The sequence below is a fragment of the Hemibagrus wyckioides genome, linkage group LG24, assembly GCF_019097595.1.
Source record: "Hemibagrus wyckioides isolate EC202008001 linkage group LG24, SWU_Hwy_1.0, whole genome shotgun sequence".
Lineage (NCBI taxonomy): Eukaryota > Metazoa > Chordata > Actinopteri > Siluriformes > Bagridae > Hemibagrus > Hemibagrus wyckioides.
Genome location: NC_080733.1, coordinates 16,099,370 through 16,122,737, shown reverse-complemented (window position 1 = coordinate 16,122,737; position 23,368 = coordinate 16,099,370). Strand labels below are relative to the sequence as shown.

The 23,368-nt window shown below is 39.2% G+C and overlaps 2 protein-coding genes across 3 annotated transcripts; both read left to right on the top strand.

The window, feature by feature from the left end:
- Positions 1-1,896: 1,896 nt before the first annotated feature.
- colgalt1a (collagen beta(1-O)galactosyltransferase 1a) lies at positions 1,897-12,928 on the top strand. Its single transcript, XM_058378361.1, has 12 exons — positions 1,897-2,268; positions 6,970-7,080; positions 7,660-7,777; positions 7,947-8,081; positions 8,780-8,984; positions 9,085-9,204; positions 9,609-9,685; positions 9,858-9,964; positions 10,467-10,599; positions 10,688-10,815; positions 10,908-11,114; positions 11,989-12,928. Exons 1-12 carry the CDS (start codon positions 2,057-2,059, stop codon positions 12,254-12,256), a joined length of 1,821 nt encoding a protein of 606 aa, XP_058234344.1. The 5' UTR covers positions 1,897-2,056; the 3' UTR covers positions 12,257-12,928.
- A 4,866-nt stretch (positions 12,929-17,794) lies between these two features.
- On the top strand, positions 17,795-21,835 carry LOC131345459 (uncharacterized). 2 transcript variants are annotated; one of them, XM_058378363.1, is made up of 6 exons: positions 17,795-17,850; positions 18,232-18,579; positions 18,658-18,699; positions 18,833-18,946; positions 19,046-19,068; positions 19,789-21,832. In XM_058378363.1, the coding sequence occupies exons 1-6, from the start codon at positions 17,808-17,810 to the stop codon at positions 19,918-19,920; spliced, it is 702 nt and encodes a 233-aa protein (XP_058234346.1). In that variant the 5' UTR covers positions 17,795-17,807; the 3' UTR covers positions 19,921-21,832. The 2 variants fall into 2 exon arrangements, with proteins under 2 accessions (XP_058234346.1, XP_058234347.1); XM_058378364.1 differs by lacking the exon at positions 17,795-17,850 and having other exon boundaries at positions 18,269-18,350; positions 18,508-18,579; positions 19,789-21,835.
- The last annotated feature ends 1,533 nt before the right edge of the window (positions 21,836-23,368 follow it).

The window sequence follows — 23,368 nt, the reverse complement described above, 5'->3', positions numbered from 1 at the left end:
ATATTTATTCTGAGATGTATGTACACTATATTGCCAAAAGTATTCGCTCACCCATCCAAATAATCAGAATCAGGTGTTCCAATCACTTCCATGGCCACAGGTGTATAAAATCAAGCACCTAGGCATGCAGACTGTTTTTACAAACATTTGTGAAAGAATGGGTCGCTCTCAGGAGCTCAGTGAATTCCAGTGTGGAACTGTGATAGGATGCCACCTGTGCAACAAATCCAGTCGTGAAATTTCCTCGCTCCTAAATATTCCACAGTCAACTGTCAGCTGTATTATAAGAATGTGGAAGTGTTTGGGAACGACAGCAACTCAGCCACGAAGTGGTAGGCCACGTAAACTGACGGAGCGGGGTCAGCGGATGCTGAGGCGCATAGTGCGAAGAGGTCGCCAACTTTCTGCAGAGTCGATCACTACAGACCTCCAAACTTCATGTGGCCTTCAGATTAGCTCAAGAACAGTGCGCAGAGAGCTTCATGGAATGGGTTTCCATGGCCGAGCAGCTGCATCCAAGCCATACATCACCAAGTGCAATGCAAAGCGTCGGATGCAGTGGTGTAAAGCACGCCGCCACTGGACTCTAGAGCAGTGGAGACGCGTTCTCTGGAGTGACGAATCACGCTTCTCCATCTGGCAATCTGATGGACGAGTCTGGGTTTGGCGGTTGCCAGGAGAACGGTACTTGTCTGACTGCATTGTGCCAAGTGTAAAGTTTGGTGGAGGGGGGATTATGGTGTGGGGTTGTTTTTCAGGAGCTGGGCTTGGCCCCTTAGTTCCAGTGAAAGGAACTCTGAATGCTTCAGCATACCAAGACATTTTGGACAATTCCATGCTCCCAACTTTGTGGGAACAGTTTGGAGCTGGCCCCTTCCTCTTCCAACATGACTGTGCACCAGTGACCAAAGCAAGGTCCATAAAGACATGGATGACAGAGTCTGGTGTGGATGAACTTGACTGGCCTGCACAAAGTCCTGACCTCAACCCCATAGAACACCTTTGGGATGAATTAGAGCGGAGACTGAGAGTCAGACCTTCTCGTCCAACATCAGTGTGTGACCTCACAAATGCGCTTCTGGAAGAGTGGTCAAAAATTCCCATAAACACACTCCTAAACCTTGTGGACAGCCTTCCCAGAAGAGTTGAAGCTGTTATAGCTGCAAAGGGTGGACCGACGTCATATTGAACCCTATGGATTAGGAATGGGATGTCACTTAAGTTCATATGCGAGTCAAGGCAGGTGAGCGAATACTTTTGGCAATATAGTGTATGTCTGCAGGCAGCACGGTGGCCTAGTGGTTAGCACTGTTGCCTCACATAAAGAAGGTCTTAGGTTTGAGTCCTGGGTTCGAACAGGCAGGGGCCTTTCTGTGTGGGGTTTGCATGTTCTCCCTGTCCAAAAACATGTACATCAGGTTGATTGGCAATTCTAAATTGCCTGTGTGTGTGGTTGTCTGTCTATATGCGGCCCTGTGATTGGCTGATGACCTGTCCAGGGTGTACCACTGCCTTTCACCCTATGTGCGTTGGGATAGGCTCCAGCAGACCCCCGTGACCCTAATTAGGAATAAGTAGGTATAGACAATGGCTGTATGTATGTCTGCTGTACAAGTTGATGTGTATAAAAAAGGACATGTCAGAACACGCGCATTAATATAAACCTGTGATTTGGCTTGCAGCCAGAGCTACTTTCGGGGTTATGGAAAAATGCATCTTGTATGTAACTTTCTTAAACTCCTTTTTAGCCTTCGTTCACAGAAAAAAAGAAAAGGAAAGGAAAAAATTCCAGCACATGTCTCTTCTCAGTAAATGACGAGGCCATTAAATTCCTCCCTATGAAGGTCCTCCCCTTTAATAGTGGATGTGACGTGCCCTTTAAGCATGTAGCGGCTGCGGTGTTGTCGCTGGGTTGAATTTCTGTCGGCGGACACTATTTCACCCGAACCTCCTTAAAGCAGCTTTGTATCTTTGATTTCGCTTTTATGAACCACGTCTAAGTGTTCCTAGCTCCAAGGCAGTGTGTATTAAGGGCACTTTTAGGTGGGTCTCGGCGATGTTCGCGGTTCTTTTGTGTTTGTTGTGTTTGCTGAACATTACCGGCCCGGTTCTCGGCTACTTTCCCGAAGAGCGCTGGAGTCCTGAATCTCCTCTTCTGGCTCCGAGGGTCGTTATTGCTCTCATCTGCCGAAATTCGGCCCACTCCCTGCCTTATTTCCTCGGAACCATTGAGCGCTTGAATTATCCGAAGGACCGCATTGCACTTTGGTAAGTCATTTATTTTCCAACACGTTGCTCGTTTTGGGAAACAGCACTTATGAATAATGTATACTGCGGGTGTTACTGAAATATGCAAATGAACTTGCAGTAAATAATCTGCGATATGCAAATGAGATTACACTAATTCATCAAACCCCAGATGTGTTTCTCAGATTTCTTTAAATAGAAAAGTTATTCACTATTAAAAACAATTCCCTCAGGGATGGAAAACTTTTGTAGCCGAGTGAAAAATCCTAATTGTGCTTAATTTGACTTAACAATCTAAAATATGCAAAAGAGTCTCTAATACATAATCTGCCATATGATATGTAAATGAGCCTCATCCCTAATAGATAATCTGCAGAGTCAGTGTCTAATAATCAACTAATCAACCGAGTCTCATTTATAATAAATAATCTGTGATTATGTAAAAGTCTTGTCTCTAATATATATTCTGCAATATATAAATGAGTTTCCTATCATTAAGATATGATATGCAAATGAGACGTCTCTAATAATAATGATCTCCAATATACAAATGAGGTCTCTAATATATAATCTGCATTATATATAACAATTCTAGTCTCTAATGAGTAATCTGTAATGTGTAAATGAGCCTCTGATAAATAATTTGTATTATACAAGTGAACCTTTAATAAAATTTGCAACATACAAATTAGTTTTTATTAAATATTCTGCACTATGCAAATTAGTCGTAAATAAACGACCTGTAATACGCAAATGATTCTTTAATAAACAATCTGCAATATGTGAAAGCATTAACGTATCAGAACAAGTTCTTTAATCCAAAGCTGTGATTTGCAGCGCTGCTGTTATAGGAAATGAATCAACACTTTATGACTAGTCAGGTTTGAGAATTCAGCATAGCTGTGTGTTCAGCTCCACTACTTTACCACAATCCATGTGTTTGCTCATGACTTGCTATTAAATTATTTCTATCGTTACTCTGTGAGAACAGCTGAAAGTCTTTGAAATGCATCTGCGGTGATTAAATCAAACACTGCATGTGTGAAGCTATGCGTAGTGTTTGTACTAGTTTGGGTTCAGGCAGAACGGGTATAGGCCTGCTTCTGTCACACACCCCTCATGAGTTTCCTCAGGGTGAACACACACACTACATAAACTGCAAAGTTTATTCGCTGCTATTTCACACTCTAAAATATTTTCCTGCTTTGAATGTTAGGTGGTTGTGTGTGAGGTTGTTGTTTTTTTTTGCCTTGAGGGAAAATATTACTTTTAATGCTATTCAGCCCACAGCTGGAAAGATGTGTGGAAAAATGACCAACTCTGGGCTTCAGATCTATTCTCTGAATTTCAGTAGAACTCGGATTACGATGTTTTCATTTGGCATGAAAGTCTGTGCAAGTCTTGAAGCAAATGTGAAAAGGCTCCTTAAACCAGCAAAAAAGCAGCATTTAAAGTCTGTCTGTCTAGATAGATAGATAGATAGATAGATAGATATTTCTATAGATAGATAGATAATTTTATTGTTTTCTTTTTCTCATAAAAATGGATTTTAATGTTTAATACAGAATATTATTCAGATTTTTTCCCTTCTTCAAACAACATAGATTTAATTATAAATACACTATACAAGCCTAAGTTTTGTTCACATTAATATTTTTTCGTAAATATGAACAACCAAAGTTGTAAATATATTTGAGCTGTTAAGCATTAAAGCTTTTCAAATCGCACCAAACATTAAACTGTGACACTAGGCTGCTTTTAACTCTTATCATCATTTATTCTCAAACTCACCTCTGCCTTATCTTCATTTCCTCTTTATGTTCACACTGAGTGTATCATTTGTGCTATATCAGGTTATACCCTCAGCTGACACGATAGTTAAGTATAGAAATGGATTAACCTTCTGACCAATCAGATTCAAGAATTCAGCAGCGCTGTTTTATATATATATATATATATACACATATACATATACATACAAAAGACAAGCAAAATGGACACGTCCATATACGTATAGGGGAATGCGTAATGACGTGTCCATAAACATACAGAGGCCTAGTTGCTGCTACACTAGTGTCCGCTGTCGGCGGGGTACCAGGACCCAGATCTGAAAGGAAATGCAGAGGGAATGCAAACATCTGTCCAGCAGCAGCTGCAGCTGCATATTCCCAAGGGACAGAGCAAAGAAAATCGTACAAAAGCTTCTCAGAGAAAGTGTTTCAGTGGAAACTGCAGCCCCAGAACTTCTGTGTGATCCTGTGCTGATCCACTGCCTATCACAATAACTGCAAATCTGCCTGAAATGTGTTCTCTGTTATGAGATAACTCTCTGTCCATCTTGCTTTCTACTGAACAGAATGATCAGATTATCATCACAGAGAAGGAGATACTGCGTTCCTGTGAAATGATTGTAGCATAAATGTAAACATGCTGATGTTCTAGTGAACGCCTAGGGGCATGCTGTTTTAGGAAAACAGACCCTGCAGTTTATTATTTTTAACATGTCCTGTAGTGTTTTTATTCTTTTTATACCAGATCAATACCAGCACTAACTTTTCTTTTCTCTTGTACCTTTTATCTGTTTCTTTATACGTACATTAGTTTCAGCTATAAACAAATTCCCTCTTTCTCTGTCTTGAAGTTAAAACAAAAAAACACAGCAGGACACATACTTGAAACCCCCTTAGGCCTGAAGATATTAATGTATAAAATTTACATATTAAAAAAAAATACCTCAAAGTTCTGCCACTGGAGACTTTAATTCATAAAAAGAGCCCAGATCAAATACACTATTCTATGTTATTTTGTATAAATAATGTGAGTAGTGTGTTCACGTACCAAAATATTGCAGTTATACAACCGAAAATAAACCCAAGTGTAGAATGCTGGACACTGAAAGTTTGCAGCTTTGCTCATGTAGAGGAAGAGGGGCAGGGTTACCAGGCACTGATACTGGAACAAATGAGGACAGAATTTCCAAGATGGCCGACGACACTCCGGTGGACAAGACGTCTTACAAACATAACCAACCCTTTAGAAGCTAGAGCCAGCGCTTCTCTTAAAGCTTATATTATTTATAAAGCTCTGTATAGTGACAAGAAACACAACAATGAATGAGAAAAGTTGCCCAAAGCTCCTGACATAAGTGACCTCCGGCTGAACAACTATCATCATAATATAGTGAAAGGACCACTTTTTGTATCTTGCAAGTTTAAAGGTAGACTTAGATTTTCAGGTTACAGTTACAGGCCCTGAAAGCCGGTATATTCATGTCCTGTTTTTTTTTTTTTGTCCTGCCAGTAAATGGACAGAGGTATCAGTTACCACCACAGGTGGCTCAAGAGTCAATGAAAAGCCATTTGTGCGTAGAAACAAAAGAAAGTTTTGTTTAGAAATGTTATTTAAACACATCACACATCCTTGCCTTGCTTACATTTTAGAGAAAAGCTGAGATAAACACTGCAGGACCGGTGGTGTGTTGCCAGATTGAAATGAAAGAGGTGTTTGTAGAATTTGTGTGTTAAAGCTCTCAGAGAGGATTTTACAGTTAAAATAATATTTATGTATTTTTTTTAAAATCAGTTTATTATATATTTGAAGACCAAAAAAAACCCAGAAAACAAAGGGATGTTTCCGATCCATAGTCAGTGGCTTAATGCAGCGCTTTAAAATATAAAATGTTTATGCAATATTAAATGGACAAAAGGTATGATGTCAGTCTTTAATAAAGAAAAATTAGTAGCAAATTGCTACTTGTTGTTGTTGTTTCCATAGTAACAATATTTTACAGTACCCTCCAAAACTATTGGAACAGCAAGTTTATTTGTTTTTGCTGTAGACTGAAGACAAGCTCATCTGTGAAACATGGTGGTGGTAGCATCATGGCTTGAGCTTGCATGGTGCTTCTGGAATGTTCTTGCTAATTTTTATTGATAATAGGACCAGCAAAAGGAATTCAAAAGTGGCCAATTTACAGAGAAAAGCATCACAAAAGAAGAAATGGAGAGAGTTGAGAGGTTTGATGCAGTTTGCAACCGAATATTAAGAGTTATTTCATTTTAACTAATTTAAGACTTGTACTTTTGCTTGCTTTAAAATGAGTTGTTTTAATACAGAAGGTTCAATGTTTCATGTTGTTTAACACATCTAGAATTAATAGCAGTCTCATATCCATGAAATCTCTCCAATCTCATATCACTCTTTTCATCTTGGTGTGAAGCACAAACAAATGAACTGGCCTTGCTTTTTCAATATTTTTGGTGAGGACTGTATATCATGGTCTTGTAAGGTGATGCTTTACATAATCTATGTTGGTTATTTTCCTGTAACTGCAAGCCACATTATATTTTATTTTTGAGTTAATGGCTAAAAGTTTTAAAAGGAAGAGTAAAAATCCCTTGTGATTACGAAGTGGTTTCACTTCTCCTGTGAGGCTTTTGTTGCTCAACTCAAAGGGTTCATTTCACCCTTCAAGCACAGTTATGTTCCACTTTGTGTGATGAAACTGAGCTGCAGTTTTAAATATCTTGGAAAAAATGGTGCTTTAGACCAAGGCTGGCCTTCATGCAGGATAAAGGAATTCATCCAGTACAAAGGAATAAGAGCATGCTGATGTCTGCACTGATTACAGCACCGGAGATAGTGCTGTCTATTCACAAAGCCTTAAAGTGCTCATGCTGATGCAAATGCGAGTCATGACGTGTCTAACTTTGTGCTGCACAGGGTTGGGACCGATCATAATGCAGACAACACGACGTATATGCTCAGAGACTGGCTCATCAGCGTACAGAAGCTGTACCACTACGTCGAGTGGAGACCTAAAGAGGAGCCGAGGTTTGTTCAATGGATCACTTATTGTGGAGTAATGACTGATAAATGTCCTGTAAATACCTTGGTCATGGGGGATGACGTGAATTGCTGATTTAAGCACCATGTTTGTTTTTGTTCTCAGTTCATCATAATAGTGCAGTATTTAGGTGTAGTGGAAATTAACATCATCTCCTTCACTGAGAGTGAGAGACAGATAGGCCACACCTCCTTTACTGAGAGTGACAGACAGATAGGTCACTCCTCCTTTACTAAACCTGACAGACAGATAGGCCATACCTTCTTTACTAAACCTTACAGACAGAAAGACCATGCCTCCTTTACTAAACCTGACCGACAGAAAGGCCACACCTTCTTTACTGAGAGCGACATACAGAAAGTCACACCTCCTTCACTTAGCCTGACAGATAGGCCATACCTTCTTTACTAAACCTTACAGACAGAAAGACCACGCCTCCTACACTGAACCTGACCGACAGATAAGCCACGCCTTTAGCCACTGAGGAATTTGTCAATTGATTTGATGTTATAAAATGTTATTTAAATCATTTTTCTGTACTGATTTCTGCATTTCTTCATCATCAGGGCATACAGTGATGAGGAAGGACCCAAACACTGGACCAACCTCCGATACGCTCACGTGATGAAGCTTCGCCAGGCTGCGCTGGAATCAGCTCGAGAAATGTGGGCTGACTATTTACTGGTGTGTGTCTTTAGTCTTTATTTAACATGCGGATGCACGCGCGCGCGCACACACACACACACACACACACACACACACACACACCATTCTGTATATATGCCGGTTCTTGATGTTTTTCCTTCACTCCATTATCTCACACATCCACATTTTTTCATGTCTCCTCCCTCAGCTGGTCGACTGTGACAATCTCTTGATCGACCAAGATGTGCTGTGGAAGCTGATTAAGGAGAATAAGACCATTGTTGCCCCGATGCTGGAGTCTCGAGCAGCTTATTCCAACTTCTGGTGTGGGATGACCTCTCAGGTGTGTATGTGTATTAAAACACTGACTTTTACTGTACATTTAATAAAACCATGACAGAGATGTTGGCCAAAATAAAAAATTTTGTTCCTTTGTTTAAAAGGATCAGAATTCTAAATCTTCAGGGTAATTCAGTGTGCCATGATTCGATTTATAAAAATTTATTTTATTTATTTATTTGTTTATTTATTTAAATTAATAAACAATTTAAATGATTTTAATTGTATTTTTTGAATATTTTTTTTAGAATGTTCAGGAGCAGTATTTTTTTAAAACAAATTCTTTGAAATAGATTACATTTTAATATTATTTAATTTTTTTTTTTTTTTTTTTGTCATCTATCCCTAAACTAATTTTTTTGGCTTCATGAACATTATGTTGCTTGATATTTTGAAAAACCTCAAAGCACAGATTTTTCTGGGTTGATCAAAATAAATTAAAAATGGCGCTCTATAGGGCGAGTAGTAAAACTATATAGGGTCTGCATTTCTCCTAAATGATGCTCTGTGTAGTGAACAGGAAGGTATTTAGGGCTTTTGACCTAGTGATGGCACCCGAATATCAATGCAGAGTGAAGCACTATTAATACTGTTTATCAGTGGTTTATTGCACCAACATTTATATGACAGTTTTGATAGAACTTTCATGGACTTTTTTCCACCTCACTGCAGTTAGCTTATCGTAATTCTCTGTTCTTTAAGGGTTACTATAAGCGCACGCCTGCGTACATCCCCATACGCAAGCGGGTGAGGAAAGGCTGCTTCGCCGTGCCCATGGTTCACTCCACCTTCCTGCTGGATCTGCGCAAAGAAGCGTCCAGACTCCTGGCATTTCACCCTCCACATGAGGACTACAGCTGGGCCTTCGATGACATCATAGTGTTCGCCTTCTCAGCCCGAATGGCAGGCGAGTGCATGTCTTTCTATCAATAATGATCACGTCAATAGGTTTTAACCCCTGAGTAAATGTTCAGAAGTCTGATTTTTGTTTTTGTTTTCTTGTCCAGAGGTGCAGATGTTTGTGTGTAATAAAGAGACGTATGGGTTTTTGCCCGTTCCCCTGCGCTCCCACAATACACTTCAGGACGAAACCGACAGCTTCCTTCACTCTGTCCTGGAGGTCAATGGTGAGTTTTCTGACTAAAGGTAGCACTCGAATATCTGAAAAAACAAGATTTTTAAAAATTGCAATGAAACTGTGAGTTATTAGTGTGAGAAATAATTTTGTTAAAAAAATATAAATATATAAGAAATAAAACACTTTGGAATGTGCTGTTAAAGGAATTTATTTTTATTTATTTATTTATTTTCAATTCAGTTTTATTTATATAGAGATTTTAATAACGGATGTTGTCACAAAGTGATTTTACAGAAATCTATAAATTCAGAGGTTTTTCATTTAAATCTGTATTTGATATATTTAAATATTGTCTATTTAAAACATGGATACTGTTTTATGAAGTGTTTTTGGCTAACAAGTAGCTGAAGTGTTTTTGGCTTGCCTAATCATCTCAATTCTGTCCTCATGTAGTACGTAATCCCCCTATCAAGCCCTCCAGGTATCTCCGCCCCTCCATCAGACAGCCTGATAAGATTGGCTTTGATGAGGTACGATGTGTGTATTTCAGATCTGCATGAAAACTCCATTAGCTATCTATCAGGAACTAAAATGCATACTGATTTGTGTGTGTGTCTGTGTATCTGTCCGTGGTTGTTTCCGTGTGTGTGTGTGTTTTTCCATGTGTTCGTGTGTGTCCTTGTGTGTGTTGAATGTGCGCAGGTGTTTATGATAAACCTGCAGCGCCGGACCGATCGGAGGGAGCGCATGCTCAGAGCGCTCCGTCTGCAGGGGATCGATTGCAAGATTGTGCCTGCTGTTGATGGCAAGTACGTTGTTTTTTTCCAAAATGTTCACAAAACAGCATGTTACCAAGCAGATAATTTGGATTTCCATATATTTATTCTTAGTGCTTCTGTATTAAACCGAAAAATTTGTGATGGCACCAAGAAGTGCCTTGGCGTTGGACCGATCACGTGCTAGCTTAGACGATGATGACATGGATCCTGGAATATTCCTGAATCCAGGTGTGCTGTAATAGTTCTCATGGCTGTGTAGACTTTGACAGGCTGGGCAACTAAAATCCCATTCATGTCGATTTGTTAAAATAAATAAATAAATAAATAAATAAATAAATAAAAAGCTAACTGGCTTGCTCATACAGTTTATTCAGAGGGCATGGGGTGTGTCCAATTTGTATACTGATGCATATTTATAGATCATGACATAGTCAGAGAGTATGGGAGTTCATGGCATGTTTCCTGAACCAGCAGAAGGTGCTAATATTGACTGTAATTCACCGTTTGATTTTGATTCTGATGTTTTTCTCAGAGCCATGAATGTAAGCGAGATCCACAGCATGGGGATCCACATGCTGCCAGGCTACAGCGACCCCTACCACGGCCGTCCTCTAACAAAAGGAGAGCTGGGCTGCTTCCTCTCTCATTACAACATCTGGAAAGAGGTAAAAAGCTGCTGCACAAACCAAGCGTCTGTTTACGCTGTTGTATAAGGCAAAGATTTGATTAAATGTTGGGATTCTCGATCGATAGATTGTCGAGCGTGGCCTAAAGACTTCCCTGGTGATTGAAGACGATCTGCGATTCGAGATTTTCTTCAGACGGCGCCTGAAGAACCTGATGAGCGAGGTGGAGAGTGAGGGGCTCGACTGGGACCTGATGTGAGTTGAACGCTTTTCCAGAACAACCTCACAGGCACTCGGGGGTTTGTCTGTATAAGAAGTGTTTCCTTTTTTTTTTTTTTAAACCTCAGCTACATTGGGAGAAAGAGGATGCAGGTGGACCATCCGGAGAAAGCTGTGCCAAATATACACAACCTGGTGGAGGCGGACTATTCTTATTGGACGCTGGGCTACATGATGTCATTACAAGGAGCCAAAAAGCTGCTGAAGGCAGAACCGCTGAGCAAGATGATGCCTGTAGACGAATTTCTTCCTGTCATGTTCAATAAACATCCTGTGTGAGTTTCCCACACACACACACACACACACACACACAAAGCTGCATTGCACTGGACAGTAAAGATGAGTCATTGTAAACTAATGTCTAAGGTCCTGCTGTGGATTTTTTTTTTAAACTGGAAAAGACCAACACACACACACACACACACACACACACACACACACACACACACACACACACACACACATGAGCTAATCCAACAGGAATTCTGAGAGTCAGATTGTTCTAAATCCTCGAACCTGAAGTTTAGCCATCTAGCTAACATAAACTAACCTGACAGGACCAAAATGATATTTGTACATATTTCTAATCTTTACTGCTAACGCTACCTCACACTCTGCTGAGCTAATCTGACACAATTTCATATTCCTATGAATTTCCTTCCTATTTGCTATTTGGCTAATAAAAGCTAATCTGACAGGATTTATGCTGCATTTCTATCCTTAATAAAATTAGTTGTGTTTATGGATGTTAATTATCTGCATGGCTAGCTAAGGTGCTAATCTGACAGGATTTCTGAGAGAAATCTGTGGAAATAAATGTGAAGGTAGATTACTGATAAACTGTATTAGAAAACTTTATTAGACAGAAGAGGACAAGGAGGCTTCAGACTCAAGATGAAGGATTAGCTGACTGTGGGATCCTTTTGTCCAGTTTTTGTGGATAAAATACCATATATATTCAGTGTCAGGCAACCACTTTAGCAAGACTTTAGATACTGAAAAACTATATTTGGCTCCAGTCTTCTTTTTAGTAGCTTCAGCATAAAAATGTCTGCTCAGCTGTATTTGAGTTAAGAGAAATTGTGAACATTTGATTTATCTTTTCTCCCACACTACTGTTTTTTATCTCATACTTCTGTCCTTTTGCAGCTCGGACTATATGGAGCAGTTTGAGACCCGAGACCTGAAGGCGTTCTCAGCTGAACCTCTGCTCATCTTCCCCACTCACTACACGGGTGAGCCGGGCTACGTCAGCGACACGGAGACGTCCACCGTGTGGGACAACGACAGCGTGCGCACAGACTGGGATAGAAAACGTTCCCGGAAGACTCACGAGGAGGGTGAGATCAGCCCGGAGGCTCAGAACTCAGACGTGCTGCAGTCTCCTCTGGACAGCATGGCGAGGGACGAGCTCTGAGCCACGCTACTCCTACAGAGAGGGAGGAAATTCTTCAGTGTGTCACATTTTTGTAACATTATCACACTGTTTGTGCCTTTTGACTGACCAAAGAAAGACTTTTTACAAGTGTTGGGTTCAAGGTTGTTTTTTTTTTTTTTGTTTGTTTTTTTTGTTTTTTTTAATCCCCTAATTCTAAACCTCTGTGTCTTTAGTCGTTCTACACGATCATGTGACCGTGTGATTAAGCACTCTCTTTATTTCGACTGATGCTTTTCTTGCCTGCTGTAGTCCACTCATTTCAGTTTTAAGGCTGAAGACTGACCAGAGTCGTAGATTTGGTTCATCCGTTGCTGTTAGGTTCTATTAATACTAATTAGTGATGATTATAATTTTTAGTGCATGATAAAATCTGTTTTTTTTAATACTATATTGTCCATCTATGCATCCACAGGCAGAAAGCATTTTTGTGGTATAACATTTTATTTCATCATGAAAACTCCTGAGTTTTCCATCATGAATCCTGAGAAGAGGCGGTTGCATGTGCTCTTGGTGTTTTCAGGTAAAATGAGCCAAAAGAACAAAAGAAGTGAAAAACAAACTGTATTCAAAACCGTCACATTAAGTCACAGTGTTCTGTATTTGATATGCCTTAAAAATGTAATTGAAATAACACTCCAAATCAATACTAAACCTTGGAGTGCCTTGTGTTGACTGATCTCTCATAATTCTCAATGCATACAGGTTTTTTTATTCAGCAGATTAATCTCTAAGGTCATGTCAAAGTCAAAGAAGCTTCTTATCTAATCTCTAAGGTCATGTCAAAGTCAAAGAAGCTTCTTATTACATCTTATCAGATGTAATAATACAGAAATCATAATTCGAGTTATCAGTTTCAGTCTGCATCCCTCTACTCGTTCATACGATTATTCAATCAGCCAATCAGGTGGCAGCAAAATAATGCATAAAATCATGCAGATACAGATCAACAGCTTCGGTTAATGTTCACATGAGAATGGGGGAAAATGTGTGATCTCTCTGACTTTGACCGTGGTTGTTGGTGCCAGATGACTGGTTTAAATAATTGAGAGACAGAAAAAACTAATACAGTAATGTCCGTCCTGTGGATGGAAACACTTCGATCATGAGAGAGGTCTGAGGAGAGTGGCTAGACTGTCCCGAGCTGACAGGTGGTTCGTTTTTCGTCAAAGGAGATGTCTTTCCAGGAGATAGTCAGAGTCAGATTCCTGTTCTTGGCTGATGTGATCTACTGCCGTTGTATTTCATTGACCTAATGGTTTGATGCGTTCCGATATGCTTTTCTTCTCACCACCACTGTAAAGAGTGATTGAGTTACCCTAGCCTTCCTGTCAGCTTGAAGCAGTCTTATATTTTCAGTTGCAGATCTCTGAATCTGAATACGGACATGTGGCTCTTTTTCATATAATTACTTCTGACTGAAAATATAACTCCATAATTTGTTAATTAGAGAGTTTCTGACCTGGAGTGTGCCTCATTGTGGCAACGCCTTGGTTGAGTTTAAGGTGTCTTCACATCTCCAGCTGTAATGACAGTGTAAATGGGCCAGCAAGCTTTTTTTTTCTTCTGTTCCTACACAAGCACCGTGGCTTTCTACCCTCTCTTTATGGTTAGAGGAGCTTACAGTTTAGCTGAATAAATCCAGCTGGCACACTTTAAGTTATGAATTAGTGTGTATACAGAGTGTGTGTATTACATGCATAACACCGTCTGCTGAAACACAGGACAATAATATTTGTCCTCTAATAGCAGTTAAGGCTCAGGACAGGACATAAAGAAAACAATGGACTAGTGAGTAAGCAATATAATTACACATTAGAAAGAGGAAGATGGGTTTGAGTGGAAGGGAAAATCAGATCAGGGTGGATCAGAGTTATAGTGGGGTTTTTTTATAGTGTGTTTTAAATGAGTACACTTTCTCACCAATCAGATTCAAGCACTCAAAAATACACTGGTTTTCCTTTTACTATACTGTGTCTTTGCATGTATGCAAAGTTCCACTATTCCCCAAATATCAAGTTGCTTGTACAAGGGGGACAGATTGGGCAGAGCAATATTAATATTGACCTTTCATAAGATTCAGACATGCACACAATGGTGCAAAATGGCTTAAATACTAATTACCATTATAATTTGACAGTTTATTGTTGCTCACATTTCTAGATGTTGCTCCACCATGAGGTGTTTACAGATATATCCATGATTCTTTATTTCATATTTAATAGAAAAGAATCTTTGCTTTTGTTTTATGACTTAGAAATTACATTTGGAAAGTTAGATACATATGGACAAATATATGCAGATCTTATATATTTAGTTATTATGTTTTAAACATAAATTGATGGCTCAAGTGATTTATTGTAATCATATTTTTGTTTTACTGAAGGGTGTTTGTGAAGCATAAAGTGTGACCATGAGCCCCATGGGCGACACTATACATTAAACCAGTGTAAATAACAGCACAATAATAAGAACAAGAAGAACAAGAACAAGAACATGAAGAAGAACTAGTTGCAGCAGTCTCATTCAACTGGATAATGTGTTGATTTGGCCTGATCAAGCATGTGTGGGATGTGCTGGACAAACAACCACTGCACACCTTCAGGACAAAATATTAGATAGGTGGCTTAAAATGATTAATATACTATATATTATTACAGCAAATTGCACATTTTTATATATATATATATATATATATACACACACACACACACACACACACACACACATATACATATACATATACATACACACATATACACACACAGTATATAGTATGCGGGTAACATTTTTACTGACTGACCTTGAACACAGTTTTTTCGAGTCACCCATATGTCAGTGTCGTCTACAGATCAGCCACATCATGTACCACATTTTTTTTTGTTCAGATATACACTATATTGCCAAAAGTATTCGCTCACCTGCCTTGACTCGCATATGAACTTAAGTGACATCCCATTCCTAATCCATAGGGTTCAATATGACGTCGGTCCACCCTTTGCAGCTATAACAGCTTCAACTCTTCTGGGAAGGCTGTCCACAAGGTTTAGGAGTGTGTTTATGGGAATTTTTGACCATTCTTCCAGAAGCGCATTTGTGAGGTCACACACTGATGTTGGACGAGAAGGTCTGACTCTCAGTCTCCGCTATAATTCATCCCAAAGGTGTTCTATCGGGTTGAGGTCAGGACTCTGTGCAGGCCAGTCAAGTTCATCCACACCAGACTCTGTCATCCATGTCTTTATGGACCTTGCTTTGTGCACTGGTGCACAGTCATGTTGGAAGAGGAAGGGGCCAGCTCCAAACTGTTCCCACAAAGTTGGGAGCATGGAATTGTCCAAAATGTCTTGGTATGCTGAAGCATTCAGAGTTCCTTTCACTGGAACTAAGGGGCCAAGCCCAGCTCCTGAAAAACAACCCCACACCATAATCCCCTCTCCACCAAACACTTGGCACAATGCAGTCAGACAAGTACCGTTCTCCTGGCAACCGCCAAACCCAGACTCGTCCATCAGATTGCCAGATGGAGAAGCGCGATTCGTCACTCCAGAGAACGCGTCTCCACTGCTCTAGAGTCCAGTGGCGGCGTGCTTTACACCACTGCATCCGACGCTTTGCATTGCACTTGGTGATGTATGGCTTGGATGCAGCTGCTCGGTCATGGAAACCCATTCCATGAAGCTCTCTGCGCACTGTTCTTGAGCTAATCTGAAGGCCACATGAAGTTTGGAGGTCTGTAGCGATGGACTCTGCAGAAAGTTGGCGACCTCTTCGCACTATGCGCCTCAGCATCCGCTGACCCCGCTCCGTCAGTTTACGTGGCCTACCACTTCGTGGCTGAGTTGCTGTCGTTCCCAAACACTTCCACGTTCTTATAATACAGCTGACAGTTGACTGTGGAATATTTAGGAGCGAGGAAATTTCACGACTGGATTTGTTGCACAGGTGGCATCCTATCATAGTTCCACGCTGGAATTCACTGAGCTCCTGAGAGCGACCCATTCTTTCACAAATGTTTGTAAAAACAGTCTGCATGCCTAGGTGCTTGATTTTATACACCTGTGGCCATGGAAGTGATTGGAACACCTGATTCTGATTATTTGGATGGGTGAGCGAATACTTTTGGCAATATAGTGTATGTGACATCAAGAGTCAAGAGAGAGTCAAGAAGCTTTTATTGTCATTTCAACCATATATAGCTGACGCAGTACATAGTGAAATGAAACAACGTTTCTCCAGGACCCTGGTGCTACATAGACGACATACAACATATAATTACAAAACAGAAACATCAACACAGAGCTAGGGAAAGAAGTTTGTCCTAGCTACATAAAGTGAAATGTGTGCAAGCAGGTGCAAACAGGTGCAAAGACAAGACAGTATATAATACATTGAAAGGTTTCCAACCACAAAACTGCCATTTCAATTGTACCACTAAGGCTTACCCTGTCCACCCAAAACCACACGGACAAACATTCATTTCCGTTGTCAAGAAAACATTCCTTTTCTGTCCTCGTTTTTATTGCTGCTATAAGGTGGTTTTACACAGAACTGAATTATAAGGTGTACTTATTTTTTAACACCTCACTTGGTTTACTTTTTGGGGGAAAAATGACTACACATACACACGTGTATATAATATATATAAGTTATAAAGTATATAAAAGTTAAAGGTATCCGCTAGCATAAAGGGTAAAGACCCAATCATTTTTATTGATTTTTTTTTGAACACCTTATTCTGAGTCCCCCTTATACAGTCATTTTTTCGAATACTTGCAAAATTTGTCCATTTCAGAAGATGCTCTATGTAGTGCTTTGAATGTTTTCCATCCACAAAACTGTTGCTATTTTCCATTGTACCACCACCAATGCTTACCCTGTCCACCTGACACCCTGTATCAAAACCACATGTTCATTTTCTGTACTGTATTAACAGTTATTTAAGGTCATCACCTGCTCAGGACCATTTTATTAATCTATTTATCAGACATTTTCAATCAGTGTAAACAAATGAATGATTTTCTGGTTGCAAGTCATATATAAAATAAGTCAGGAATGGGTTTGAGATCACCATTTAGTTTAAAGATTTAAAGAACATTTGTCTGAAAAAGCAATTCTTTTTTGTTTTGTTTTTTTGGAACTTTTCTCAGAATATATTGCCTCTAGTAGGCTAGGGAAAAACAGAAACAATCTTAAAGCCCTGAGGGTATACTTTTATATGAGCTTCATATTATCCACCCCGTGGAAAGGGACATGACAAAGACATTCAATGCTGAACATGAACACAAGTGAAAAGAGGTAAATTTGTTATCTATAAGCACTGTTGTAAATTTAATCTTTATTATATCATTAATAAATTAGTTGATTATTATATCAACTCATTTCATGGTGTAACAAGGGAACAAACTTGAATTCAGACCTCCTGTAGGTCTTTACAGCACGTACCACACCTCCCTCCCCCTCAGACATAAACCATCATTTCTTTCACTTACAGACCATTTCATTTTTTTCTCTTGCCAGATTCACAGCAGCAATGGGTTCATTTGTGATTATGCTTTTGTTTCTTTGTGCCGTGAGTAAGTAAAGCAAGAACATAATTTATTCATATTTAAAATGGATCTTTATAATTGTCTCAGCATGACTGATATTGAACTCTTTTTGGTGGTAATGACCTTTTTAAGCTAAAGCAAAACAAATTAATGTTGTTTTGGTTGTATAATATTTAACAAATCCCAACAGCTGTTTTATTCTGCTGTTTAGATGTTTTTATATTTAATCATTTCTTACTGAGAGTCTACATTCTACTGTGTTGAACATTTATTTCATTCATTTTATTTAATAAAACAAAGTTTCAGTTGATCAGATCCATTTAGAAACTCTTGTGAAATCTCATATGGGATTGCCATATGTTAAAATTTAAAATTTTATATATAATAAAATATTTTTTGTTGTTGCAGGTTTGATCTTTGACATTATCTGCTCTTCAACTTTGGAGGCAAAACCAGGAGAAAATGTCACTATTTGGATTGAGGACAATGGGGCTACTACAGGTTACAGCTTCTGGTTCAAAAACACGGTAGATTCAGTTCCAGTTCTTCTTGGGTGCAAGCAGGTTAAAATATCAGGCGAAACACAAAAATGCTACTTCTATAATGACAGTGAGAGAATAACGATGTCAGTTCACGGCAAGAAAACCTCTCTCTCCATCACTGCTGTAAATGTCTCTGACACAGGACTGTATTACTGCAGCTTCATTCAACAAGCCGAAATGAAATTTTGTAAATCAGTCTATTTACAAGTGAAAGGTAAATTTACAAACAAAATATTTGCATTAAAATGTTAATTAAAATTATAGAGGTTATAATACTAATGTAATTTTTCAGGGGGAAATGAAACACTTGTCAATGACATGAACAAAGCAGCAGGTTTGTTGTGTTTAAGTGCTCTTTGGAATCCACATATGTCCATGTCAGGGCTGTAGATGTGTAGCTTCATTTGATTATTATTGCTTATAGTTATTGATTGTTAATCTGTGTTCCTTAATGTGTTTTGTCCAAGACCGTGGCTGCTTGAATGTGTTTTTCATGCTGACTGTAGTGTTTGGTGCAGTGAGTATGATTCTTCTCAGTATGCTGATCTTCATCATACAGAAGTACAGAAAAAAAGAAACAGGTAAGGTTCTACTGATACATATTCATTTAACTTACCTCTAATGGAAAATGAATACCTCAACAGTCGATCCTATATGTTTCTTCTGTGATTTCACTTTAGGTGTTAATGCTAAAGTTTATGAGGTAAGAGTGAAATCTTGAAATATAAACTTAGAAGCATTATAGTAGATACAAAGGCCTTTGACTAATTAACAATAAAAAAAATCTGAGGTATTAAGTTACTTTGTGCTATGGCACATCCACAGACTATGTATAAGGTGAACAGCATGGCTACCCTGGTTAAAACTGTGCTATGTAACAAAAAGGTACAACTGAAAATTCACTAAATGTTAATCCAGGCCATTATCAGTGGACACATGCAATGCATTGCACAAAACCTCTATAATAGACAAGTAATTATTGCATACCACACCATGATGGACCTATGAAATGGACCTAATGGAGCTATAAAGCAAATTATGTCACATTACATGGTACAAGGAGATTGGATGTGTCGAACAGCACAGATTAGTTTCTGGAAATTAATAGTCATCTTATTTGACAAGAGACACCAATAACAGCCGCCACAAAGGACAAACATGTCATCCAAAACAAACAAAACTAGCATTATATTATTTTGTTTTAGCAAAATTCAAGCTATTACTGCTTTCAGGTATTGGATCTCAGTTACAAAGAAACCAAAGAAAGTGAAGCACATAGAGTGAAACTCTTATAGACATTTGTTTCCCAAATTCTCTCCCACAAAGAATCAGACATAACAAGTGCTTTACTGTGATAGAGAGAGATTCACAGTATAATATTAACAGTACAAATCTGATGTTTCTTTCTTCTGTGTCATTACAGGATCAGGAGTCTGAATCGCTAAATTACGCTGCCCTACAGCTCTCTAATCAGAAAAGCAAGAGGAAAGGGAAACATGATGCACTGGAATATCAATACGTTATTTATTCTCTTGTCAGACAGGAGAAGGGTTAGTGTAATATGTTTACATAATAATCATTTTTATTAGTGTGTGTATGAGAATTTTCTTTGAAACTTGGAAACAACTTAAACTTGGAAACTCAGATTCTCAGTTTTTCTTCTTCCTGGCTCCCAATTTTTTCAGTAGTTTTTTCTGCAATTGAGATGTATTTATAGGCTAATTAATACTGTTAGCCGAATCCAAATCTTCGTGGATACTACAACAAATCACCAACCAATCAAGAACCTTTTATTCTTACGTGCTTTTAGTTGTTTTTTCACGAATATCTGGGACATTTCCCGCCACCAGAGGGCAACCCTGAACATCAGATTAACTCTTGTGTAATTCTACACCCTACACCCTTTGCCCTTTTCCTTGTTAAGCCAAAAAGTCTCCATTGGTCCACTGTTTCTCAACCTACTGCCCTTCTCTAGGCAGTCAACAAAGTGACATCACTGATGCGTGACACTGCTGGTTAGTGTTTGAACCTGTCTTGAGCAAATCTTTGCATTTATATTACAAAAAATATGATTACCAGCAAAAACTAACTTAAATGTATGGAGTTAAACTGAAGAATGCAAGTCTTAACTCAGTATGTAGACACAAAGGGATCTATCCATTTTTGGAAGAACTTACTTGTCTAAAATAGAGAGTCTAGCTAGATGCATTTATCCTGCATTTTCTTTATCCATCTCTAAAAAAGCTACTAAAACAATCAACCAATTAAACCTGGATTTTCTATGGAGAAAAGGGCCACATTACATTATAAAGGTTGAATGACTCAAAGAATATGTAGATGGAGCATTACAAGTCATAGATATTGAATGTATTAATGGCACATTTAAAATCTGTTGGATTAAGCACTTTATAAGGGATGATAATAGTGTTTGACATTCCCACAGCCTTATTTAAAAAACTAGGAGGTATTGATCTTCTCTTAAAATGTGACTTCCATATTCCCACATTACCGGTTAAACTAGCAGCATTTCACCAGCAGGCACTTTTATTTTGGAAACTTATATAGAGTCTTTAAATATAACTATAACTTTACACATAGAACTCCTATATGGAATAATAGATATATTTTACATAGAAGAAAGTCAATATGTATTGAAGAATGGGTGCAGAAAGGTATTTGGTCAGTGACTCATTTGATGGATGATAATGGCTTTACCTTAATACATGGAAAAGGGCAAAGATTTTAAAAAGCAAAATCTCTTCAGTTTTCTGGGATGATATGCATCATTGGTTGGTCACTAGAATACATGCCCATCCACCCTTCACGTGAAATGATATTATATTTGGCACGCTGCTACCTGATAATAAAGCTGACTTTCTTGTAAATGTCATTTTATTACTTGGGAAGTTCTTTATTCATAAATGTAAAACCCTAAAGACCAGACCTCTTTTTTCTGTTTTCATAAGAGACCTAGAAAATAGCGTTCTCCTGTCACTAAAGCATAGGTATTAAAAAATGGAGTAAAACTTCTTAATATATGTCGTGAATTCAACATTATCAATATAAATTAAATGGACCGTCTAGTATGTATTGAGCAAGTGAGAAGATGGGCGATTACACACTACTACATGTAATCGATATCAATGTATACGTTAGTTAGTTGCCTTAATTGCCCAATGAATCAGTTTTAATATGTCTAAAATGGTTCTTAAGTGTTCCAGTTGTTTTGTGCAGGTGTGGATGACATTGCTTTCTTCCTAGAGGAGCAGAGTGCTGGGGTGGCATGCAACTCCATAATGATGTTGATCTATCTCTAGCACACAGACAAAAATAAAGAGTTTAGAAATGAATTCTAATTTAAAGCGTTATTTCGAGTTGACAGTTTTTTGACTCTGACAAGAAGCCATTGTTATAATATAAATAAACAGCTCTCTTGGCCATGTCCTGATCAGTGTGTGCATGTGTCTCTGATCCTGCTGCCCCTGACCCTGTATCTGACTGACCTGAGCCTGTATCTGACCCTGTATCTGACTGACCTGAGCCTGTGGACATGGTGATACAGGACTCTGATTAAGAGTCTGGGTTAATACAGAGATCAGAGTAAACACAAAGTGAATGACATTACTTTAAAGGTATATATTTCATCACGATGAAAATGAACACACAAGCTTAGTGCTGCTAGTGCACTACTCTACTGTTTCAGCAACAATAATGCTTTGCTATGATGCCAATGATGGTATAATGATACACTTGTCCAGTTCATTAAAATACTCTTTAGATTAATAACAGGAGGTTTGACTCAATACTACAATAGCCAAACATACACTATATTGCCAAAAGTATTCGCTCACCCATCCAAATAATCATAATCAGGTGTTCCAATCACTTCCATGGCCACAGGTGTATAAAATCAAGCACCTAGGCATGCAGACTGTTTTTACAAACATTTGTGAAAGAATGGGTCGCTCTCAGGAGCTCAGTGAATTCCAGCGTGGAACTGTGATAGGATGCCACCTGTGCAACAAATCCAGTCGTGAAATTTCCTCGCTCCTAAATATTCCACAGTCAACTGTCAGCTGTATTATAAGAACGTGGAAGTGTTTGGGAACGACAGCAACTCAGCCACGAAGTGGCAGGCCACGTAAACTGACGGAGCGGGGTCAGCGGATGCTGAGGCGCATAGTGCGAAGAGGTCGCCAACTTTCTGCAGAGTCAATCGCTACAGACCTCCAAACTTCATGTGGCCTTCAGGTTAGCTCAAGAACAGTGCGCAGAGAGCTTCATGGAATGGGTTTCCATGACCGAGCAGCTGCATCCAAGCCATACATCACATACATCAGCAGTGGAGACGCGTTCTCTGGAGTGACGAATCGCGCTTCTCCATCTGGCAATCTGATGGACGAGTCTGGGTTTGGCGGTTGCCAGGAGAACGGTACTTGTCTGACTGCATTGTGCCAAGTGTAGAGTTTGGTGGAGGGGGGATTATGGTGTGGGGTTGTTTTTCAGGAGCTGGGCTTGGCCCCTTAGTTCCAGTGAAAGGAACTCTGAATGCTTCAGCATACCAAGACATTTTGGACAATTCCATGCTCCCAACTTTGTGGGAACAGTTTGGAGCTGGCCCCTTCCTCTTCCAACATGACTGTGCACCAGTGCACAAAGCAAGGTCCATAAAGACATGGATGACAGAGTCTGGTGTGGATGAACTTGACTGGCCTGCACAGAGTCCTGACCTCAACCCGATAGAACACCTTTGGGATGAATTAGAGCGGAGACTGAGAGCCAGGCCTTCTCGTCCAACATCAGTGTGTGACCTCACAAATGTGCTTCTGGAAGAATGGTCAAAAATTCCCATAAACACACTCCTAAACCTTGTGGACAGCCTTCCCAGAAGAGTTGAAGCTGTTATAGCTGCAAAGGGTGGACCAACGTCATATTGAACCCTATGGATTAGGAATGGGATGTCACTTAAGTTCATATGCGAGTCAAGGCAGGTGAGCGAATAC

Excerpts from the sequence above, each read along its gene's own strand:
- colgalt1a (XM_058378361.1), top strand. The coding sequence starts at position 2,057 with ATGTTCGCGGTTCTTTTGTGTTTGTTGTGTTTGCTGAACATTACCGGC. Across the intron at positions 8,985-9,084 it reads CTTCTCAGCCCGAATGGCAG|AGGTGCAGATGTTTGTGTGT; the intron begins GCGAGTGCATGT and ends TTTCTTGTCCAG. Across the intron at positions 9,205-9,608 it reads CTCTGTCCTGGAGGTCAATG|TACGTAATCCCCCTATCAAG; the intron begins GTGAGTTTTCTG and ends GTCCTCATGTAG.
- LOC131345459 (XM_058378363.1), top strand. The coding sequence starts at position 17,808 with ATGGGTTCATTTGTGATTATGCTTTTGTTTCTTTGTGCCGTGA. Across the intron at positions 18,580-18,657 it reads AGTCTATTTACAAGTGAAAG|GGGGAAATGAAACACTTGTC; the intron begins GTAAATTTACAA and ends GTAATTTTTCAG. Across the intron at positions 18,947-19,045 it reads GTACAGAAAAAAAGAAACAG|GTGTTAATGCTAAAGTTTAT; the intron begins GTAAGGTTCTAC and ends ATTTCACTTTAG.